Below are 24,135 nucleotides of genomic sequence, written 5' to 3' on the forward strand. Positions count from 1 at the left end.
ATCTGTTCTTTATGGTCTGCAACAATGTAGCAGCATTCATAATTCAGTCAACTGAAATTATTCCACTGCTTGGCTGACGTTCATTTAAACCTATGGTTCCCAAATAGGGGTCAATATCTTGGTTATACTTCTACAATTTACAAAATATTTTAAAAAATTTCTTTATACAATTCCCAATAATATTTAATTATAAAAATAATTTTTTCAAAACATTGAATGGCTAGGAGAGTACATTTGAGTAAAATAGGAATCAAAAAGGCTTTTTTTTTAAATCACCAGTCCACCAACTTACTGTAAATAGCAGCCAAATTCGAAGACAATGTATGATGGAAATACTGGACAATGTAATTCGTTCCTAACTATATTATCTCCCACCTGTAGTGATAAGATAATGCAGTACAATTTATGCTGTTGACTAAAATATCAAACAAGCTAATTACTATTAATTAATTGGACTTTGTGCCTATATATATATATATATATATATATATTATATATATATATATATATATATATATACACATGTAATGCTTCATAAGCAGTAATGGAGAAGTTCGTCAGCAATTCTATGTCACCAATTTCAGTTTTCTGATGATCACAATTGTTGATTCCAACTGAAATCTGAAATTACAGGCATCAAATGTGCAATGTTAAGTGACTTACTTTCAAGAGAAATCTGTCTTTCGTTGGAACCTTTAGTATTAGTTGCTTTACACACATAATTTCCGTAATCAATGGAAAGGCTCAAAAGGATTGTTTGCCAGTTATTTTACATTGTTCATCATGATGATAGCCACAACACACCAGTGGATACACATTGCATCCTTGCTGCAATCTTCATTCATCATCATATCACGAGTATTAGAAAACAAAAATATTTCATTTTTAATGTGATTTTTAGATTGTAGGGGAGTTATGAGTTAGCAAGGATGACTCACAGTTTAACCAATTCTAACACTACTTCAGGGTATAGATAAGGACACTTTAGGGACACTTGGCTGTATATACATGTGGAGTAGGAATGGTCGAGGTTATAAAAATAACAATCAATGGTTCATTAGGTGATGCTGAATAAAATAAGAGAAAAGAAAGAAACTGGATGTGCCAAGAGGCGATGCTGATGATACCAAGGAACCGGTACGGTCTGTTACAGGTTCAATGGATTCTGGAAGAGAAAAGTGAACAGATTAAGTGAACATCTCAATAGAGCTAAAACATGTGAACATGTTAACTATTTCATTTTAATGGAATCATTATCTGAAGGAAACTAAATGGACAGATTGCTTTGGGTAAAATTATCAACCATCGTACAAACAATAACTCTGAGCACCTTTTCAAACTCCACCCATCTAACACCCGTGGACATATTTACAAAGTCAGAAAACAGCACAGTTCCCATGACTTTAGGAAACATTTTTTCATGCTGAGAGTTGCTGAAGCATGGAACAAACTGCCGGCATCAGTTGTTAGTTGTCGGAGCACTGCATCCTTCAAAACTTCCAGGCTTCCTGAGATTCGCCAACACTACACCTGATCTTTCTCCCCTCCATACACACACAAGCATGTATCTGACTCATACATTGTTCGCTTTCCAGACATTTCTACATTACTGCATGTACTTTATATGCACTTTCTGACAAGTTGTGGTGCACCTGAGCACTGTATACAATAATTTCATTATTATTATTATTATTAAAATGTTTGAATGCCAATATTCCCAGTTAAAATATGTAAATGCATTATATGAACGGAAACATACTTGAGCACATTATGTGAATATATCAACTGATGTAAAAAAAAAATATGAAGACATTTAGTGAACTAAAACTGACTTGTCTCAAGATAACAGCAACTGTGAATAAGAACTAAACTTGACCTGTGACAATTCATCCAAGCCAACCAGAAATTATGAAAAAAAAATATATATATATATAGGCGCAGGAGTGGCTGTGTGGTAAGTAGCTTGCTTACGAACCACATGGTTCCGGATTCAGTCCCACTGCGTGGCAGCTTGGGCAAGTGTCTTCTACTATAGCCTCGGTAGACGGAAACTGAAAGAAGCCCGTCGTGTATGTGTGTCTGTGTTTGTCTCCCCAACATCGCTTGACAACCGATGCTGGTGTGTTTATGTCCCCGTCACTTAGCGGTTCGGCAAAAGAGACCGATAGAATAAGTACTGGGCTAACAAAGAATAAGTGCCGGTGTCAAGTTGCTCGATTAAAGGCAGTGCTCTAGCATGGCCGCAGTCAAATGACTGAAACAAGTAAAAGAGAGTAAAGAGTAAATATATAAAGGCGTAGGAGTGGCTGTGTGGTAAGTATCTTGCTTACGAACCACATGGTTCCGGATTCAGTCCCACTGCGTGGCACCTTGGGCAAGTGTCTTCTACTATAGCCTCGGGCCGACCAAAGCCATTGTGAGTGGATTTGGTAGACGGAAACTGAAAGAAGCTCGTCGTATATATGTATATATATATATGTGTGTGTGTGTGTGTCTGTCCCCCCAATTACGTCCCCGTAACTTAGCGGTTCGGCAAGAGACACTGATAGAATAAGTACTAGGCTTAATAAGAATATGTCCTGGGGTCGATTTGCTCGACTAAAAGGCGGTGCTCCAGCATGGCCGCAGTCAAATGACTGAAACAAGTAAAATATTTTTTTTACTTGTTTCAGTCATTCAACTGCAGCCATGCTGGAGCACTGTCCTGAAGGGTTTTCATTGAAGAAATCAACCCCAGTGCTTATTCTATCAGTTTTTTTGCTGAACCACTAAGTTACAGGGATCTAAGCACACCAACACCAGTTGTCAAGCAGTGATGGGGGAACAAACATGCGTACATATTACACACAATGGGTTTCTTTTAGTTTCCATCAACCAAATCCACTTGCAAGGCTTTGGTCAGCCCAAGGCTATAGAAGAAGACACTTGTTCAAGGTACCACACAGTGGGACTGAACCTAGAACCATGTGGTTGGGAAGCAAGCTTCTTATTTTTTTACTGCCCACAGGGGGCTACACACAAAGGGGACAAACAAGGACAGACAAACGGATTAAGTCGATTATATCGACTCCAGTGCGTAACTGGTACTTATTTAATCGACCCCAAAAGGATGGAAGGCGAAGTCGACCTCGGTGGAATTTGAACTCAGAACATAAAGACAGACGAAATATCACTATGCATTTCGCCCAGCACGCTAACAATTCTGCCAGCTCGCCGCAAGCTTCTTACCACACAGCTACACCTGCATCCATATGTATGTATGTCAATAGTTAACGTGGTTGAAATATTAATAGGGGAGCTGCACTGGAGTGAGTATGACCAAAGATTGTGGCCAAGATGCTAAAGAATGGAAGGAGTAGTAGAGAGAGAGAGAGAGTGCAATGTTAAGTGACTTACTTTCAAGAGAAATCTGTCTTTCGTTGGTACCTTTAGTATTAGTTGCTTTACACACATAATTTCCGTAATCAACCCTTTCTACTCTTTTGATGATCAGCTTACTGGTGACACGGTTGAATGCTCCAGAAATGAACATAATTTTATACCTGTCAAATAACAGTTACTGTACACTATCAACATTGAACATTATTTTACAAAGCAATTATTGCAAAGGTTTATAGGTTCCCTATTTGACACTTACTGAGACAAACCAGTGTGGATGCATCAGGAGTATTCTTAATAGGGCTGGACATGTGTGGCTGCGATCTCACTTTAGCTGCCTATTTTTCTCAATCACAACATATCTCCAAAGGTCCCGATCTCCTATCATTGCCTCTGTGAGGCCCAATGTTTGAAGGCCATGCTTCACCACCTCATCCCATGTCTTCCCGAGTCTACCTCTTCCACAGGTTCTTTCTACAGTTAGGGAGTGGCACTTCTTCACACAGCTGTCTTCATTCATACGTAACACATGACTATACCAGCGCAATTGCCTCTCTTGCACACCAACTTTTCTCTCGGGGCACTTACACTCTGTCGTGTATGCACACTGACATTACACATCCAGCAGATCATACTAACTTCATTTTTTACAAGCCTACGCATGTCCTCGGCATTCATGGCCCATATTTCACATGTGACATGGCAGTATGCACACATGCACCATACAGTCTACCTTTCACCTTGAGCAAGAGGCCCTTAGTTGCCAGCAGAGGTAGGAGCTCCCTGAACTTTGCCCAGGATATTCTTACTCTAGTCACTACACTCTCAGAGCAACTACCCCAACTACAGATTTAGTCACCTAGGTAGCAGAAGCTATTAACTACTTCTAGTTTCTTCCCCTGGCATGTGATGGAATCTGTTTTCTGTACAACTTCAGTGTTTATTTCCCCAGTGCATCTGCCACACACAAAAACTATTTTCCCACTTAACCTCGCTTTGATATTGCTGCGCCTTTTATGTCTTCATAGCTTACACTGGGTACATCATATGGAGTTTCTACCCACACCTTTCTACAGATCAAGCAGGGCCATCTACCTGAGGCAGGTTGTGATTTGACAGCCTTCCTACTTACTAAGACTTTGGTTTTGGCTAGGTTAACCCTAAGGCCCTTCAATACTAGATATTGCTTCCACACCCTAAACTTCATCTCCAGTTCTGGTAGTGACTTGGCTATTAGAGCAATGTCATCAGCATACAGGAGCTCCTAGGGGCAACCCGTTTTCAATGTCTCTGTTATTGCCTGAATAAGAGGGGGCTGAGGACTGATCCTTGGTGAACCCCTACTTCTACTAGAAATTCTTCACTATACTCATTGCCAGCCCTCACCTTACTGACAGTGTACCTGTACAGAGCTTGTACAGCTCTTACCAGCTACCTGTCTATCCCCAGTTTCCACATTGACCACCAGATAAGGGATCAGGGGACCCTGTCAAAGGTTTTCTCCAAGTCAACAAAAGCCAAGTACAAAGGTTTATCTTTGGCTAGGTATTTCTCCTGCAGCTGCCTTACCAGAAATATAGAACAGTGATGCTTCTCCCTGGCACAAAACCAAACTGCATCTCATCTAAGCTAACTCTCTCCTTAATTAGTTGGGCTATAACTCTTTGTAACTTTCATCACCTGATCCAATAATTTGATACCCCTGTAGTTATTTCTATCTAAAGCATCACTTTTCCCCTTGTAGCAGTTGATTATGATGCTGCTACACCAGTCATTGGGTATGACTCCTTCATGAACTAGCTGATTTACGATGCGGGTGACAAGACCATAACCCACACTGCCTGATATTTTAAGCACCCCGCCAGTGATTCCTGATGGGCCAGGTGCTTTCCCTGTCTTCATATTCTACATTGCTTTATCTACCTGGCTACAGTTGATTCGGATAGCTGGTCCCTCAATTGGATCAACCTTTGGCAGACTCTCCTCCTCCCATTCATTCTCCACATTCAGCAGTCTTTCATAATGGCTGAATGTGGATCAAACTGACCATTGCCACTTATGGAAAATATATCGATTAAACACAGAGCATAAATTACCATCAGTAATACCTGAAAGATAACATTCTCTCTTTTACTAGTTTCCGTCATTTGACTGCAGCCATGCTGGAGCACCGCCTTCAGTCGAGCAAATCGACCCCGGGGCTTATTCTTTGTAAGCCCAGTACTTATTCTATCAGTCTCTTTTGCCGAACCGCTAAGTGACGGGGACCTAAACACACCAGCATCGGTTGTCAAGCAATGCTAGGGGGACAAACACAGACACACACATACATATATATATACATATATACGACAGGCTTCTTTCAGTTTCCGTCTACCAAATCCCCCTAGCATTGCTTGACAACCAATGCTGGTGTGTTTAGGTCCCCGTCACTTAGCGGTTCGGCAAAAGAGACCGATAGAATAAGTACTGGGCTTACAAAGAATAAGTCCCGGGGTCGATTTGCTCGACTGAAGGCGGTGCTCCAGCATGGCTGCAGTCAAATGACTGAAACTAGTAGAAGAGAGAGAAAGAGAAACTGTTATAGAATATGAATTAAACATTAGTAATACATGTCCTTTGCAGGGGCCAGTGTCACATAAATGCACCCACCACACTGTAAAGTGGTTGGTGTTAAGAAAGGGAATCCAGCCATAGAAACCATGTCACAACAGACAATCAGAGTCTGGACAGCTTGCCATCTCTGGTCAAACTGTCCAACTCATGCTAGCATGGAAAATGGACATTAAACAGTAATGATGAAGAATACATAGATGCATGGGTCATATTGAACATAAATGAATATTAGTAATAGATAGACATACCGGTCAGAATTTCTGTCTATAGGGGTTCCGATCCTGGTCCAAGTAATTTGTTCTTTGGTAACATCAGGGAAACCTTCAATTAAGCACACCAATTCTGTTTGATAACCAAGCGCCTGTGCAACACGAGCAGTCTCAGGTTCGATTTGGGGAGGAACTAAAAACAAAATAAAAAATGAGTGATTATTTTATAATTAAGATAAATGATTAACCTAATTAACTCTAGAAAATTTTTTATTGTGAACATCAGAAATAACCCAATGTGAAGTGGTTATATGGAAGTAAGGGCTGTCACATGTGCAGATGGGAGTCAGGTTGGGGAGTTGCATGTAAAGATAGGAGTTGGGCTGGAGAGTTACAGATGCAAATGAGAGTCAGGCAGGAGAGTTACCTCAGAGCAACACCTGCATGTTTTTTTGTTTTTTTTTGTTTGTTTGTTCCTTCTCGAGCCAAGCCTGGCTCATAAGGGCCGGTTTCCCCGATTTCTTGGCATGTAGGTTCCCCACCTGGACGGGACGCTGGTCCGTCACAGGTGAGCTGCAAGATGCAGGAGGAAAAGAGTGAGAGAAAGTTGTGGCGAAAGAGTCAGCTTGAAGTTCGCTGTTACCTTCTGCCGGAGCCGCATGGAGCTCAGGTGTTTTCACTCATAAACACACACATCACCCGGTCTGAGATTCGAACCCACGATCCCTCGACCGCGAGTCCGCTGCTCTAACCACTAGGCCATGTGCCTCCACAACAACTGCATGTAATGTACATCATACTGGAAGTTATACTGAAAAGTTCCCAACTGTTATTCTAATGGTTACAGACACATCACAATTCACTCAGTTAAAATGTACTTACTACAGGTTAAGCCATATGTCTTTTCAACATGAATCTGACAGCTCATCAGAAGATGCAATTGGCTAAACACTAAAATGGTCAATAGCTTCTTTAGTTGCATAACCAGTAAGTGACATATCTTACCGTAACAAAAGTCTATAACGTAAAAACACACAATTCTACTGTAGCAGTAAGTAGTCTTTCTTTTACTTGTTGCAGCCATTTCACCGCGGCCATGCTGGATCACCACCTTCAGCCGAGCAAATCGATCCCAGGACATTCTTCGTAAGCCTAGTACTTATTCTATCGGTCTCTTTTCCTGAACCGCTAACTTACGGGGACGTAAACACACCAGCATCAGTTGTCAAGCCATGTTGGAGGGACAAACACAGATACACAAACATGCACCCAAACACACATACATGGGCTTCTTTCAGTTTCCGTCTGCCAAATCCACTCACAAGGCTTTGATCAGCCCGAGGCTATAGTAGAAGACACTTGCCCAAGGTGCCACGCAGTGGGACTGAACCTGGAACGATGTGGTTGGTAAGCAAGCTACTTACCACACAAACACATATATGGGTTTCTTTCAGTTTCCATCTGCCAAATCCACTCACAAGGCTTTGATCAGCCTGAGGCTATAGTCGAAGACACTTGCCCAAGGTGCCACGCAGTGGCACTGAACCTGGAACGATGTGGTTGGTAAGCAAGCTACTTACCACACAGTCACTCCTGCGCCTATGAAGTTTTCTTTAAAAAAGTTGAATAAATATATTTGAGGTGGAGAAAACTTAGATGCATGAGGGAACTTGACACAACCATAAAGCTATACATGCACAAAGATTCCTACCTCTGCTCTTTTGAACTTGATAGTTTCACCCAATATGCTTATCCTCCCCATTGTATCTCACTCTTTCCCGAGACCTTTGCATTAACCTACCTTCCTTCCTTCCATCCCAAATGTCTCGAGGCCCTCCTCAATCTTCTGCCACCCAGACATGGCACACAATACCTCCTCAAGTGCATTAACATCTCCAGTGTGAGAATGGACCCCTAACCACTTCTTCCTGTCTCACATCTAACCTGCATCACACACAGCTTCAAAAGCCCTACAGTACTCATGGGCACTGCACCTTATCCCTGGCTAAACCAGATGATAAAATAAAATTTTTAAACAGAAAGATACTCACATCGCACAAGGAGTGTGATGACTCTCTTATCAACACCAGCCTCATTGACTGCTTGGCAAATATATTTGCCTCGATCTTTGGGTGTTATCTTGTTAATTGGCAGCAGCGGATTCTGAAAAAATAAAAAAGAACAATATCAATATCTATATATATATATATATATATCTATATATATAAAACTCTAGTTGTGTGAGTGTCTGTCCCCTTCGATTTAGATTCCTAACTCCTCCCACGTTTTGCGGTGCAGTTTAACCAAATTCGGGTATCTTATAGTCGTGATTCCTATCGAGCCCGTCTGACTATTAGCGCGCGTCAACGATGAGTCTACGATTTTAAAAATAATTTAACATCATTTTTTATTCCATTTTAATGCATAAAATGCATCGTGTGTCGATGGCGACGGAGTTGGCGTCCACACTCACAGCTGCACCTGTTTGCTTCTCCCCCTTCCCTCCCTCGTGAAGCTGTGGGGAAGGGAGTGTAAAGAAATCAACGTCGTAATGCGTTGTGAAGGAAACCAGCGTTCTTTTAGAACAACGACTTCATGGCTTGAAGACACCAAAACAAAAATGGCTAAGAAAGCCCGAATTTATAAGGGAAGTAACTCTCTAAAAATGCTTATATAGTTATTTCCCTTACAAACCCGAGCAACGCCGGGCGATACTGCTAGTATATATATATATATATATATATATATATATATATATATATATATATAATATATATATATATAAATGGCAAAATGTGTGTATGTGCGTGTGTATCCCTCTCTCTCTTTCGTAGAGGCACTGAGCAGCTATACGCACACATACACACACGGCAGTAACTTCCACCTACCGGATTCAATCACAAAGCTTCGGTCGGCCCGGGAGCTATAGTGGAAGACACCTACCCAAAGTGCCACGCAGTGGGACTGAACCTGAAACCGTGTAGCTAGGAAGCAAGCTCCCTAACCACACAGCCATGCCCGCGCCCTTTATATAAATCCACAATTTTTCAGTTAGAGGGTTCGCACTTTCTATGGTCATTCAAAACCGTCCAAGGGTGGTCGTGCACATCTTTACATTTCCCCAGTCACCCTGCAAAGCCATTAAAAAATCAATAGAAGTGACTTTTTTGTGAATTTTCTATCCAAAACCCAACCAAAATGCACAAAACTTGATACGCCAATTGAATGCCAGCTAGCTGTATGTGATTGGTCAGAGACTTGGACAGTACTTGTGTGTATGTGCACATGCACGCAGCTGTATATGCATGCACTAGCACTATGACCCAGCGTTGCCGGGTCATAGTGCTAGTTTTCCCTAAAACAATTTAGTAATTTATTATCCTGTTTTCAGTTATGGCCACACTGGCCCACCATCTTTTCATCGTATAACTGACTATTAAACTTAATACTTTTGTACGTGTATTTCAAAGGGTCAGCCTTGCCATATTGTGTCATGCTGAATATCCCCAAGAACTACATTAACCCTTTAGCATTTAAACCGGCCAAAAGTATTCTGCCTGTTTTATGTTCAAACTGACCAGATCTGGTCTCTCACACCAACCCTACAATATTGTTTTAAAAATTAACAGCTACCTCATCAAAATCTCACAGCTACAAGATAATGCATGATTAGTTCAAAACAATTTGGATAAAAAAGGATTAATTTTGGCAGAATAATGTGAACACTAAAGGGTTAAGGGTACACGTCTGTGGAATGCTCAGCCACTTGCATGTTAATTTCACAAACAGGCTGTTTCCATTGATCAGATCAAATGAAACCCTTGTCGTCGTAACCGACAGAGTGCCAGAAAAATAGAGAGTACAGATTGTGGTGATGGCCTGTGGATGTTTTAATGACTTTCCCCCATGTCAGACATACCTGATGATATGATGTGATGTGATGTGATGCTGACTTGAACTCCTTATCTCAGGATAAAAATACATACAGATAGACACTTACCCATCTCACCATTCCACCGTCTGGTAAATCAGCTCCAGCCATTCGTGACCAGATAACTTTTGGAGGGGGCATTCCTTGGGCATTACAAGATAGGGTCAGTTTCTCTCCATAATCAATACTGGTGTCACTACTTGTACTCATGTCGAGGATTTGAGGTTTTTCTACAAATAGAAAGCATTACCATTATAGCAATCATAATCATCGTAATTAAATATCCGCTTTTCATGCTGATATATGTTGGGTGGTTTGACAGGAGCCGACAAAGGGATCTTGTCAAAGGTTTTCTCCAGGTCAAAGAATGCCAAGTACAGTGGTTTACTCTAAGCTCAATACTTCTACAGTTGTCTGGCTAAGATAGTATTATTAGCACTTCTCCCTGGCATTAAACACCAAACTGCATCTCATCTTGTCTGATTCTGTGGGGTTATAACTCTCTGCAACTTCAATGATTTGGCCCAGCAAAATGAGAACTCTGTAATTACTTCTATCCTAGGCATCCCATGTACCACTGCATGGGTGCTGAGGCCATATTCTACTCCAACAGATATTTTAAGCAAATCATCTGTTCATGCCCTACTTTCCTATGTTAACCTCCCTACACCTGGCACAAAGCCCTCAATACTGCAACCACACTCTGAAGGAAGAGGAGTGGCCTTGTCTTGCAAGTTACTTGGTGATACCACTAGTGCTGGTCCCATAAAAAAAGCACTCAGTACATCCTGTAGAGTGGTTGGCATTAGGAAGGACATCAAACCATTGAAACCTTGCCAAAGCAGACATTAGAGACCAACACAACCCTCAGGTTGGATGGATCCATCAGACCCATGCCAGCATGTGTGTGACAGAGAGAGTATGTGTGTGTGCGCACGTACATACACACACATCCTTGCTAGCATGGAAAGCGGACACTAAACGAAGATGATATATTAGTTTGCTTCTCAACTACATGGTCTCAGGTTCAATCCAAATGTGACCCCTTGGAAAAATGTTTTCTACTATAACCCTAAATGGACCTAAGCTTTGAGAGTGAATTTGACAGCTCATCATCATCGTTTAACTTCCACTTTCGATGCTGGCATGGGTTGGACGGTTTGACTGAGGACTGGCAAACTAGGGGGCTGCACCAGGCTCCAATCTGATCTGGCAGGATTTCTACAGCTGGATGCGCTTCCAACTGCCAACCACTCTGAGAGTGTAGTGGGTGTTTCTTACAAGCGACCAGTATGGGGGACACTTAGGCGGCACTGGCATCGACCACGCTCGAATGGTGCTTTTTACATGCCACTGGCATGGGAGCCAGTCAGGCAGCAGAATAATATGTACATGTGTGTGCATGCGCAAGAGTGGTACTGTATGCCAGCTTTGACATTGAGTGGTAGTTATAAGCAGGTGCTACTGTCAAGCAAGTGGTACCTTTTGTTTCCGATCTTCTATGAAAACATCTGGTCATGTCGACTTGAAACAAGGTGTTGGTGACAAGAAGGGCCTCCAGCTGTAGAAATTTCACCTGAACAAATTCCATCCAGCCCATACAAGCACGGAAAAGTGGATAAAACGATGATGATGGTGACACACATGAGGGGGTGCTGAAAAATCCTTGGCTTTGAGAGTATTGCAAAAGAGCCAACTTTCCAACTTCTTTTATTGGGATTAGAAAAACTGAAGGACCACTGCAATAAGTGTGGGAATCTGATAGAAGAATATGTTGAATAAAATTATAATTAAGTGATCCTCCTGCATTTTCTTTTACCCAAAGCCAAGAACTTTTCAGCACCCCTCATGTGCACATGTGTGTATATGTGTATGTGTGTGTGTGTATATATACTCTTTACTCTTTCTCTTTTACTTGTTTCAGTCATTTGACTGCGGCCATGCTGGAGTACCGCCTTTAATCGAGCAACTCGACCCCGGAACTTATTCTATTGTAAGCCCAGTACTTATTCAATCGGTCTCTTTTGCCGAACCGCTAAGTGATGGGGACACAAACACACCAGCATCAGTTGTCAAGCAATGCTAGGGGGACTAACACAGACACACACATATATATATATATATATATATATATACGGCGGGCTTCTTTCAGTTTCCATCTACCAAATCCACTCACAAGGCTTTGGTCAGCCCAAGGCTATAGTAGAAGACACTTGCCCAAGGTGCCACGCAGTGGGACTGAACCCGGAACCATGTGGTTGGTAAACAAGCTACTTACCACACAGCCACTCCTGCGCCTGTATATATATATATATATATATATATAATATATATATATATATATATATATATATATATATATATATATATATATATATATATATATATAAAACAGCAGCACGGACTTTTGTCAGTGACAGGTTGCGGTCTTAAAGCGACGAAAATATTTTGACAAATTAAACTTAAATGTTGAAGTGAATCGAACGGCTTTTGTGTGTTTCTTAAATGGCTTACAAACACCTTCCACACTGCAATTGTTTTCGTTTCAGCACACGATCTCAGATCAAATCACTTGCTATGCAAGTACATCTCTGTAATATATATATATATATATATATATATATATATAAACATACATGTATGTATAAGGAAAAGTATGCAACCATACAAACCATACCAAAGCAGACACTGGAGCACAATGCAGTCTTTAAACCCACTAGATCCTGTCAAACCATCCAATACCTGTAGCATGGAACATGGATGCTAAATGGCGATGATGATGATGATGTGTGTGTGTATGTGTAGGTGCCAGGACAGTATAGCAACAAATATCTATGCCTATGCCCCTCAAGCGGGCCTACCAAATCAACAGAAGGACCACTTTTATGATATTCTTCTGCAGGATACTTCAAAGACGAGTGACAATGGTCTCTCTCTTCATGGCTGAAGATTTCAATGGGCATGTCGGATGGCAGCTTGATATCTTCCATGGCATGCAAGGAGGCCATGGATTTGGCTCCCAAAACGAAGAAGGAACAAGGCTACTGAAGTTCTGTGATGCAAATAACCTTTTGATCTGCAACACAAACTTCAGGAAGCCAGCCAGCCACCTGATAACCTTCTAACCAGAGGCTGAGTACTTTTCAAGTGTTGGACTTCACAGAGGCAGAACAGCTGAGTTCCTTTCAAATGTGGGGCCTCACAGAGGAAATGACCAAGACCTTTGGCATTGTGTCGTGCTTGAGAATAAGACCCATCAAGCCAAGCAAAATTGCAGTTGTGGCAGATACCAGTGTCATGCAAATTGGCACCCATGCCAGTGGCATATAAAAGCACCCCACTGCCATGGAAATAGTACCTGTGCCAGTGGTACTTAAAAGCGCCCATTACACTCTCAGAGTGGCTGGCATTAGGAAGGGCATTCAGCTGTAGAAAACCATGCCAAACCAGACTGGAGTCTGGTGCAGCTTTCCAACATGCCAGCCTGGTCAAACCATCCAATCTATGATGATGATGATGTGTTTTTTTTTTCTTTTTTTTAGACAGTAAAGTATGATTTGAGAGATATGGGACTGCTATTTGTAGTACACTGAATAACCTCATAATGACTCTGGCTGGCTAAGAATGTGGTTGTTTTTTTGTAGGGGGGGGGGGATGGCGTATACATGCATGTACTCACCTACGACCCTCACAATGCGAAAGTCTGAACTATATTGCTTCTCATCTATTTGCACCTTACACACATATTTTCCTTTGTCACTCTCCTGAATATTCTGGATGGTCAGACGCCAGGAGACTGCAGTCACCTGGACGATGATGTATTTCTGGGTGTTTGACGAACTGGTGTCAGTGCCAACATCGTGTTTAACCGTGCCATCGATGCGACTCCACTTCACCTGTGAATATCAATCAGTTTTACATTAAATTATACCATTAATCAATAAAGATATTAATGAAGATGATGATGAAGGATAATGATAGTTATGGCAAGCGAAGTCGATATCGAACCTCATCCGACAACAGGCACCTATGCCTACCCCACTTTGCTTGCGAAGACCTGTTGGGACAAGTGAAATCGGAATCGAAATTGAACCAATCCTATGACTGGCACCGGCAGATGCCAGGACCCCTGGACTGGAGATACGTAAATGGCACTATCCGAATCGTGGCCAATGCCAGCGCCGCCTCGACTGGCTTCCGTGTCGGTGGCACGTAAAAAGCACCATCCGAATTGTGGCCGAAGCCAGTGCCGCCTCGACTGGCTTCCGTGCAGGTGGCACGTAAAATGCACCAATCCGACCGTGGCCGATGCCAGCCTCGCCTGGCACCAGTGCAGGTGGCACGTAAAAAGCACCCACTACACTCACGGAGTGGTTGGCGTTAGGAAGGGCATCCAGCTGTAGAAACATTGCCAGATAAGACCGGAGCCTGGTGCACGTTAAACGATGATGATGATGATGATGTTGAAGCTGATGATGATGATAAAAATTGTCTCTCCCGTCTCATTATGTTGTATTTGCCAATGTGTAAGACAAACTCTTGCACAAGACGAATCTCTACATTTTTGTGGAAAAGCAAATTCAGTACATTTCATCATACACTCGGTATCCTATCCATAATATGGACACATTAGAAGCATACTCTTACTCTTTACTCTTACTTGTTTCAGTCATTTGATTGCGGCCATGCTGGAGCACCGTCTTTAGTCAAGCAAATCGACCCCTGGGACTTATTCTTTGTAAGCCCAGTACTTATTCTATCGGTCTCTTTTGCCGAACCGCTAAGTGACGGGGACGTAAACACACCAGCATCGGTTGTCAAGCAATGCTAGGGGGACAAAGACAGACACACAAACATATACACATACATATATATGACAGGCTTCTTTCAGTTTCCGTCTACCAAATCCACTCACAAGGCATTGGTCGGCCCGGGGCTATAGCAGAAGACACTTGCCCAAGATGCCACGCAGTGGGACTGAACCTGGAACCATGTGGGTGGTTAGCAAGCTACTTACCACACAGCCACTCCTGCACATATTAATTTTTTTGTTACATTCAAGAAAAAAAATAAAGCATGGCTCATACAGTACAGATGTGCTATAGCGAACAACAGCCTAAGTATTTCTATTAAAAATATTTATTGCAATAACAACAATGATGTAAATACAAAGGCTACAGACAGAATTAATGTCTTAAGTTTTCCAAAGAGCTTTGTGGGGATGAGGTGAACTGGAAGGAAAGGGCAGTGATGTCAATGGCTGAGGGGCCCTAAAGAAAGAGGAAGGGTGAGTGAGGAAGTGAGGGAAGTAGCACCAGCATGGTCTTCTTTTGCATTGGGAAGCCGCAGGGAAAGAATGTCATGGAGACGAGTGAGCTGGAAAGGGCTCTAGCAGTAGGTTATGGAAGCACCCCGTCGGTTACGACGATGAGGGTTCCAGTTGATCCGATCAACGGAACAGCCTGCTCGTGAAATTAACGTGTAAGTGGCTGAGCACTCCACAGACACGTGTACCCTTTACGCAGCTCTCAGGGATATTCAGCGTGACACAGAGAGTGACAAGGCCGGCCCTTTGAAATACAGGTACAACAGAAACAGGAAGTAAGAGTGAGAGAAAGTTGTGGTGAAAGAGTACAGCAGGGATCACCACCATCCCTGCCGGAGCCTCGTGGAGCTTTTAGGTGTTTTCGCTCAATAAACACTCACAACGCCCGGTCTGGGAATCGAAACCGCGATCCTACGACCGCGAGTCCGCTGCCCTAACCACTGGGCCATTGCGCCTCAGGCAGTAGGTTATAGTGTAGGTCAGACAGGTAGGGCGTGTCTTGAATTCAACAGAGATGGGCAACTGACACAGTTGTCGATTGAACTGTATTTTATTCCTCACATTACAACTTTATTGATATGAATGAAGTGAAACATCCACAACTAGGAAATGAAACAAAAATGTAGATTTGCTGAAGCTTGCCTCCTCCATCTGGTTGAAATAATGAGTGACAAAGATGAGCAGTAAATATACTTCTAGACAGGTTTCAGAAGATTTGGGACATTCTGAGACCCACTTCGGTCACGACACAGACCATGGGATTGCACCTAGAAAATTACCCTCCTAGACACAAGTCCGGGCGAGGTTGTTTATGGAAGACCAGCAGTCGCCCATGCATACCAGCCTCCCCTCTCCACGCCACCAGTGTTATCCAAGGGAAAAACAAAGGTCGATACAGCTTGGCACCAGTGACGTCGCAACTCATTTCTACAGCTGAGTGAACTGGAGCAACGTGAAATAAAGTGTCTTGCTCAAGAACACAACATGCAGCCCGGTCCAGGATTCGAGCTCACAACCTCGCGATCGTAAGCTCAACACTCTAACCACTGAGCCATGTGCCTTTGGGACATATATTTGGGACATATTTTCCCTAATATCATGAATTCAGGGATGTAAAATGAGAATTCACTTAACAGCATCAATCTTTCATAAGACATACATAAAGCCATTAACATAAGCTCTCTAAGTAAATTTCTGTAAGTGTTTATATGTTTGCTTTGGGGCTTTTTTTCTTTCTCTATTACTAATGAGTTTGCTGTAAGTTGCAGATATTTTAAATGTTGTTAATTTATATTTTTGGTTGGCGTTAGGAAGGGCATCCAGCTGTAGAAACATTGCCAGATAAGACTGGAGCCTGGTGCAGCCTTCTGGCTTCCCAGATCCCTGGTCGAACCGTCCAACCCATGCTAGCATGGAGAACGGACGTTAAACGATGATGATGATACTTAAAGCAAGGAATTAGATTTCACATTTTGTTTGTTTTTTAATCTAGGTCTACATGCAATTCTGAGAAAAGTACCATGTGGTGGGATGTGCTAGAAACAACAGCTAAATCTCTTAAATCAAACATTTTTTCTGAAGACATTTAAAAAAAAAAAATTTTTTTTTGTCACCAAAAAGGCTTTTCACATCATTTTTAAGTGTGTTATGCAAAACAAAAAATTGACCAAAATCAGTCTAGAGGTGAAGGAAAGTGAAGAGTGTAGAAAAGAATCAAATTTCCAAAAGTTAGAAAATACCCATCAAAATGGAGAAAATCCAACTTGTATGGATGTCCTGTATGGATAGCCATTGTTTTAACAGTTCAATAAAATTTTATTGAACTCGTGTCATGTCCCAAAATCTCTGGATTTATTTAGTTTTATACATACTATAAATGTGTCAAGACTCAAGGTCTCTGTCGTTTGTACTTTGGGGTTAAACTAGGTCTGAAAACGCTACAAAACTGACTGCTTGTGACATGTAACAAAATAGGCTTTACATAAATATTTTTAAATTGCCAAAAGAAAAGTTCTTTTTCCAAGAACCTGAAGTGTAATTTGAAGATGGTTATCACCTTAGTTTCAAAGATATGACATCACAAACATGGCTAATTATTCATTTAGGCCAATTAGGCAAAATTTCGACCAATTTGCTGAACATTCAAATTGTCATATTTCCTAAAACATTCATCTAAATATCACAAATGAACCCTTTCCTTACCAACCCGGCTGAAACTGGCTTTGGCTCTGAGCACAAATGTCTTGTTTCATAAGTTTTGAATTAAAATCTTCCACCAAACCAATCACAATTTATGTTCCTAACACTAGCTGGATGATAACTAACTTATTTTACCAAATTCTTTGTTATATTTAAAGCAACTGTAAGAAACATGAAGCATTTCAAAATAAATACAGTAATGAAAGGGTTAATATCAATAAGCTGTCAAATCACCCACCTAAAAATGTCAGAAATGATTCTTCAGAAATTCCTAATTCTAGAATGTCCTGTTCTATAAACATGTAATTTCGTCTGACTAAATGAACCAGCTATCTACAGTCCATTTCATCCAGCTTGAGTGTGGGGGGAACAAACCAGAAAGGTAGTTGTAGGCGGTATGCTCGGCTGCCATAACGTTGTGAGTTCAAATTCCGCCGAGGTCGACTTTGCCTTTCATCCTTTCAGGGTCGATAAATTAAGTTCCAGCTACGCGGTGGGGTCGATGTAATCGACTTAATACCTATGTTTGTTCCCTCTATGTTTAGCCCCTTCATCATCATCATCGTTTAGCGTCCGTTTTCCATGCTAGCATGGGTTGGGCGGTTCTACTGGGGTCTGTGAAGCCAGAAGGCTTCATCAGGCCCAGTCAAATCTGCCCTTCCTAACGCCAACCACTCCGTGAGTGTAGTGGGTGCTTTTTACGTGCCACCCGCACAGGTGCCAGACAGAGCTCGCAAACGGCCACGAACGGATGGTGCTTTTTATGTGCCACCGGCACGAGGGCCAGGCGAGGCTGGCAACGGACACGAACGGATGGTGCTTTTTACATGCCACCGGCACGAGGCCAGTCGGGGCGGCTCTGGCAACGGTCGCGAAACGGAAGGTTCTCTTACATGCCACCGGCACTGGTAACACATCTGCAATTTCCATTGATCGATTTCGATTCTGATCCTCAAAATCGATCAATGGAAATTGCAGATGTGTTACCAGTGCCGGTGGCATGTAAGAGAACCTTCCGTTTCGCGACCTTTATTACCCCTTGTGGGTAATAAAGAAATAGGTATGCTTTTAAGAGGGGGAAAGTTGAGAATGTAAGCCTCTACTGAGAAACAAGTGAACAAAGTAGATTTAAAGTGAGATCAGAAGAACAGAGACCGTTGTTGTAGTGATTTCGACAATGATGGTGGTTAACCCTTACCGGAGTTTTTGCATCTTTGTTCATGACAACGCACACCATTGCGACATCATCATTTTTTAAAGCAGTAATCGTTTTTTCTCCAAACGTATCTTCAGGTTGGTTGATTTTGACGATTGGATCAACAGAAATAACTACAAAGAAACGAAAAAGTTAATTCTAGTTCAGGGATTTATCGACAGAATGTTGTTAGATTTGGCTTTAACCCTTTAGTAGTTAAACTGGCCATATCCGGCCAAAATAGTTAATCTGTTTTACGTTCAAACTGACCAGATCCAGGCTCTCACACCTACCCTACAATGTCATTCCACATGAAGTAATTACACCATCAAGATCTTGAAGATATGAGATAATGCATGATTAATTCAAATCAATGGGAATCAATAAGCATTATGTTTGATAAAATAATCTGAACACTAAAGGGTTAAGCAATATACTTTACTTACCTTAGTGGAACAACTTTACAGGGTCATATCCAAGACAGCATTTGTAGTTGGTCCTTATCAATAATCAACTCTACATGTAAAACCTCTCCCATCAACTGTTTTCAGATCTGATTTGAACCCAGCCTGCACATCTTACTAACAAAGACCTTAGATGCCTGGAGCTGTAGTCAGTGTAAGGCCTGCCTTGATGACCGTCACCCAGTTGTCCACTACAACACAACAACACCATTCCAAACATGGAGGTGGAAGATCAACAGCATAGGTGAAGGATGTCAAAGCCAGCAGGTTCTAGGTTCAAATGACAATAACTTTTAGCACAAGGGCACACACACACTGTAAGACACCCGTGGAGAAAAACCTTTAAACAATGGAGATTTCTCAGCACTCAATAGCGCAGGTCATTTAGTTGTAAACGGGGTACATGATGGTGGCACAGTTCACTACTGTATCTTGACCACCTAAATGAATAAGCTTTTGTTTTTAGCCTCAGGTCAACCTTAATTAAACAAGCTTATGGTCAAAAGCTTCCAACCATGACCATTCTGTCAGAAGCTTGTAGGACCGTATTATCTAATCTACTCTTCTTTAAGGTAATTCACCTTGGCTGTAACTTCTAGCAGAATGAGTGACCAACATAGGCTTCCTCCTTTTAAATAGGTAGCATGTACTTAGAGTAGAGACATAGCCCACTATACTCTTTTCTCTTTTACTCTTTTACTTGTTTCAGTCATTTGACTGCGGCCATGCTGGAGCACCGCCTTTAGTCGAGCAAATCGACCCCGGGACTTATTCTTTGTAAGCCCAGTACTTATTCTATCAGTCTCTTTTGCCGAACCGCTAAGTGACGGGGACGTAAACACACCAGCATCAGTTGTCAAGCAATGCTAGGGGGACAAACATAGACACACAAACACACATATATATATATATACATATATACGACAGGCTTCTTTCAGTTTCCGTCTACCAAATCCACTCACAAGGCATTGGTCGGCCCGGGGCTATAGCAGAAGACACTTGCCCAAGATGCCACGCAGTGGGACTGAACCCGGAACCATGTGGCTGGTTAGCAAGCTACTTACTACACAGCCACAGACATTTGAAACAAACAGGTTAGATTAACGAATCAGGAAGTGATCAGAGATCTCAAGAAGTACGAGAGTTAAACTATATTTTCCCTGAAATGATGTTAGAACTTCTGCTTATAAAGGGAACTGTAAACGTCTGTCTCCTTACGGCATAGTAACTTCTGAAAATTTGTTAAGCTTGTAAACAGTAACGGAGATACGGCTGTTAAGACGTTTGCCTTATAATGCGTAGTTGTTGATTCGGTTCCAATACGTTACACTTTATTTAAGGTAAATACTAGCAGTATCGCCCGGCGTTGCTCGGGTTTGTAAGGGAAATAACTATATAAGCATTTTTAGAGAGTTATAGCCAAAAAGTAGCAAAAAAATGCATTAAAAATGGAAAAAAAATAATGGTAATTTTTTTTTAAATCGTTGACTCATCGTAGACATTTTTAGAGAGTTATATAATAGCGAAAAATGCATTAAAATGGAAAAAAAAATTATGGTAAATTTTTTTTTAAATTGTAGACTCATCGTAGACGCGCGCTAATACCCAGAAGGGCTCGATATGAATCACGACTATAAGATACCCGCTTTTGGTTAAACTGCACCGCAAAATGTGGGAGTAGTTAGGAATCTAAATCGTAGGAGACAGACAGCACACAACCTTTCTTTTATATATAAAGATTTCCCATCATAGCATTGGGTTGACCAAAGTTTTGTGAAAGCAGATAGATAGCCATCTGAGAGACGCAACATGCTCTCGAGTGGTAAATTTCGTCACTCGATGTAACACATCTTTCGGCCATTATCGAACTCCACTCACAAGCATTAGAACCAGCAATAAGAGTTCCAATCACAGAGACCCTGCTAATACTTCAACATAACCCACTACGACCACAAAATAAAAGAATCAAAATATTTCCAATCTAGATCAAGACCAGAAATTTTGAAGAGTTTTAAATAACGATCCCAATATTTCAGCCACAAAAGACGAAAAACAAAGTTTGACCTTGGCAACATTTGAACTCAGAACGTCGCGAGATATTTCGGAAAGACTTCCGCCCGTTCCGATATTTCCTACGACGCCATAACGATATTGCTATGCAATCGTCTAATAATAATAATATAATAATAATAAATTCTTTTATTGGCCATAAGGGCTAAGGCAATCTTTCGTCTCTAGCAGACCTTTCCGTCGATTTCCGTAAAATTTTTTTTTTTTTTACATAAGGGCTTGCGGGAACTTTTGAAGTAATGAGAGAGAAAGAGACTAAGAGAAAGCCATTTTATGACGAGGGAAGTTCTTTTGAAGTTACCGTGCATGGCAAGCATTGATGTACATGTGTGTGTGTGTGTGTTTGATGGGGTGTGGGAGACAGACTGTATGTTGTGTAAGTGAAGTGCTTCTGTTAGTGTGTGTGAAGAGACAGAGCAATGTGTGAAAGAGAGAGATAACTGAAATTTTTTACTCGGTGTATGTGTATATGTATATTACTTCAAAAGTTCCCGCAAGCCCATATGTAAAAAAAATATATTTTTTTACGGAAATCGACGGAAAGGTCTACTAGAGACGAAAGATCGCCAAAAAACATTCGCGTTAGAGGGAGACGCTTTAAAGGTTACTCGTGGAAAAACCCATAAATACAGGTATATTCAGAGAATTGGTCCATATATACTGACCATTTTCCCGACATCCATCCATCAACAAATAAAAATAACGGTTTCAAATTCTGGGGAGGGTTTAGACGATTGCATCGACCCAATTACTCGACTGGCACTTTATTTTATTGACTCCAAAAGAATAAAAAACTAAAGCTAACCTAGAACATAACTGAAATAAATACTTATTTTCTTTGACGCCCCAACGATTCTGTCAATCCACCACGCGAATTACAACAACATACCTTCTTTATTGGCCACAATGGTAATAAGGTACTTGTATCGCAGAGTGATACAAGTACCTGGTAATAATAACAATGCTTTCTTATCATCAAAGGTTGAATAATTATGTCACACACACACACAAACAAAAAAAAAAATACAAAAAAGCTAAAGATATACTGAAAAAGCAAAAAGGTGTGGTGAATAGCGCCAGACCTTATATACACCTGTCACATCAAGACCACACAAAATACACAATAATATCGACATTAAGAACATTTCTAGGGCAAAACACAAACCTTCAAATTTATAAACTAACTGGGCATTCATATCAAGATTATTTGGTCTCATACGTTTGTAAAACAATTTCTTTCGTGATGGTTACAATGAGGTCATATACAAGTTAATACAGGTATACCAGGTACTTGTACCATATATATATATATATAGTACAAAGTAAGATAGGGGTTATGAATGTAACCCACTATGGGATATCAGTTATCTAATATACTGCTGGTAAATTAATAAATAATGTAAAATTGTGATATCCATAAGTTGATGAACGAGATGAATTTGTTTCTCCATTTTCTTATTTGTATTATATATATATATATATATATATATATATATATATATATATATATATATGTAAACGCAATTAACTTTCAAGTGAAATTATAAATGAATAAAGGTGAGAAGATATCACTAAGATAATAGCCATAGGAAGACAGACTTACCTGGAGAAAGTGTTAAAAAACAGAGCAATAAAATATAGGTCAACCTTCGCCATTTCTCCATTTTGGTGGAAATACCTGTTGGAGGTGGACGCATGCGCTTAAAGGACACCTGACGAGTGAATGTGGACAGGTGAAAATTGTAAGAGCTGCTGTCACGCCTGTTATTGTATTTTTAACACGCACTTCACTCTAACTACTGCTCCTTGAGGCCTCATGTTTATATTTAATGACAAGCCTTTCCACTACGGGCACAAGTCCTGAAATTTCGGGAGAACGTCCATTACGTCGACCCAATGCTCAACTGGTACTTATTTTATCGAACCCCAAAAGGATGAAAGGCAAAGTCAAGTATTTAAATTCGGAATGTAAAACCGGAGGAAATGTTGCTAAGCATTTTGTCCGGTACAGTAAAGATCTCTTTTATTAATGATTTCTTTTATTAATGATTTCTTTTATTGACAACAAGGGCGCAAGACATTGAGGACAGTATCGAATGATAAGTTCCAACACACACAAAAAAAAATTACGAAATCATATGGGGTTAATATCAATCAAGGGGAGAAACTACCACATTAAAGGATATCACAGAGGATATATGATAGAAAGTCGAGAAGTGAATAATAAATAAATAGAAACCTCGCTTAATATCTAGTTTAGGATCTTTTCGGTTTGACCGGCAGTTTTTTCTAGCAGTGTCATATGAAATTGTCACCCATAATTATGACCCTAGTATCGATCTATTGCATTTCAATCTGTTTTAGGCTTAGGGGTGGGGGGAAGGGTATTTTTTTTTTCTTCACAAATGTAAATAAACCCAATCTGTTTCTTAAACGAAGGACATATTCATACGGCACAGAATGTTTTTTTTTACCTCAATAGACGTCAGTGATTGGTTGAAATTGCAGAAATTGAAGAAAAAACAACAAATATCTTACAAACCATAGAATTTTCTCAATAAAGCCAAATGAAAAAGATGTTTTATAAACACTTTCTACCAGTATACGAAGTTTAAAAGTGTTTAGTTACGTGGAAATTATTTTTAAAAACTGCCGGTCAAAACGAAAAGATCCCTAGTTCCAAAAAAAAAAAAAATGTAATAGGTGTAAAAAAAAATGTGTAGTAAACGAATCTGAAAACGAAAATT

General features: G+C 40.8%; 1 protein-coding gene across 2 annotated transcripts; it reads right to left on the reverse strand.

Annotated features, from left to right (window-relative positions):
* Positions 1-203: 203 nt before the first annotated feature.
* Positions 204-23,143, reverse strand: LOC115221464 (protein amalgam). Of its 2 annotated transcripts, none has more exons than XM_036510999.1 (8): positions 22,992-23,143; positions 18,858-18,988; positions 13,814-14,030; positions 10,204-10,364; positions 8,255-8,366; positions 6,243-6,396; positions 3,457-3,542; positions 204-723 (listed from the first exon to the last, which is right to left on the reverse strand). In XM_036510999.1, exons 1-8 carry the CDS (start codon positions 23,083-23,085, stop codon positions 596-598), a joined length of 1,083 nt encoding a protein of 360 aa, XP_036366892.1. In that variant the 5' UTR covers positions 23,086-23,143; the 3' UTR covers positions 204-595. The 2 variants fall into 2 exon arrangements, with proteins under 2 accessions (XP_036366892.1, XP_029647507.1); XM_029791647.2 differs by having other exon boundaries at positions 596-1,165; positions 3,397-3,542.
* Between the last annotated feature and the right edge of the window lie 992 nt (positions 23,144-24,135).

This window comes from Octopus sinensis, linkage group LG18 (genome assembly GCF_006345805.1).
Source record: "Octopus sinensis linkage group LG18, ASM634580v1, whole genome shotgun sequence".
Taxonomy (NCBI): domain Eukaryota; kingdom Metazoa; phylum Mollusca; class Cephalopoda; order Octopoda; family Octopodidae; genus Octopus; species Octopus sinensis.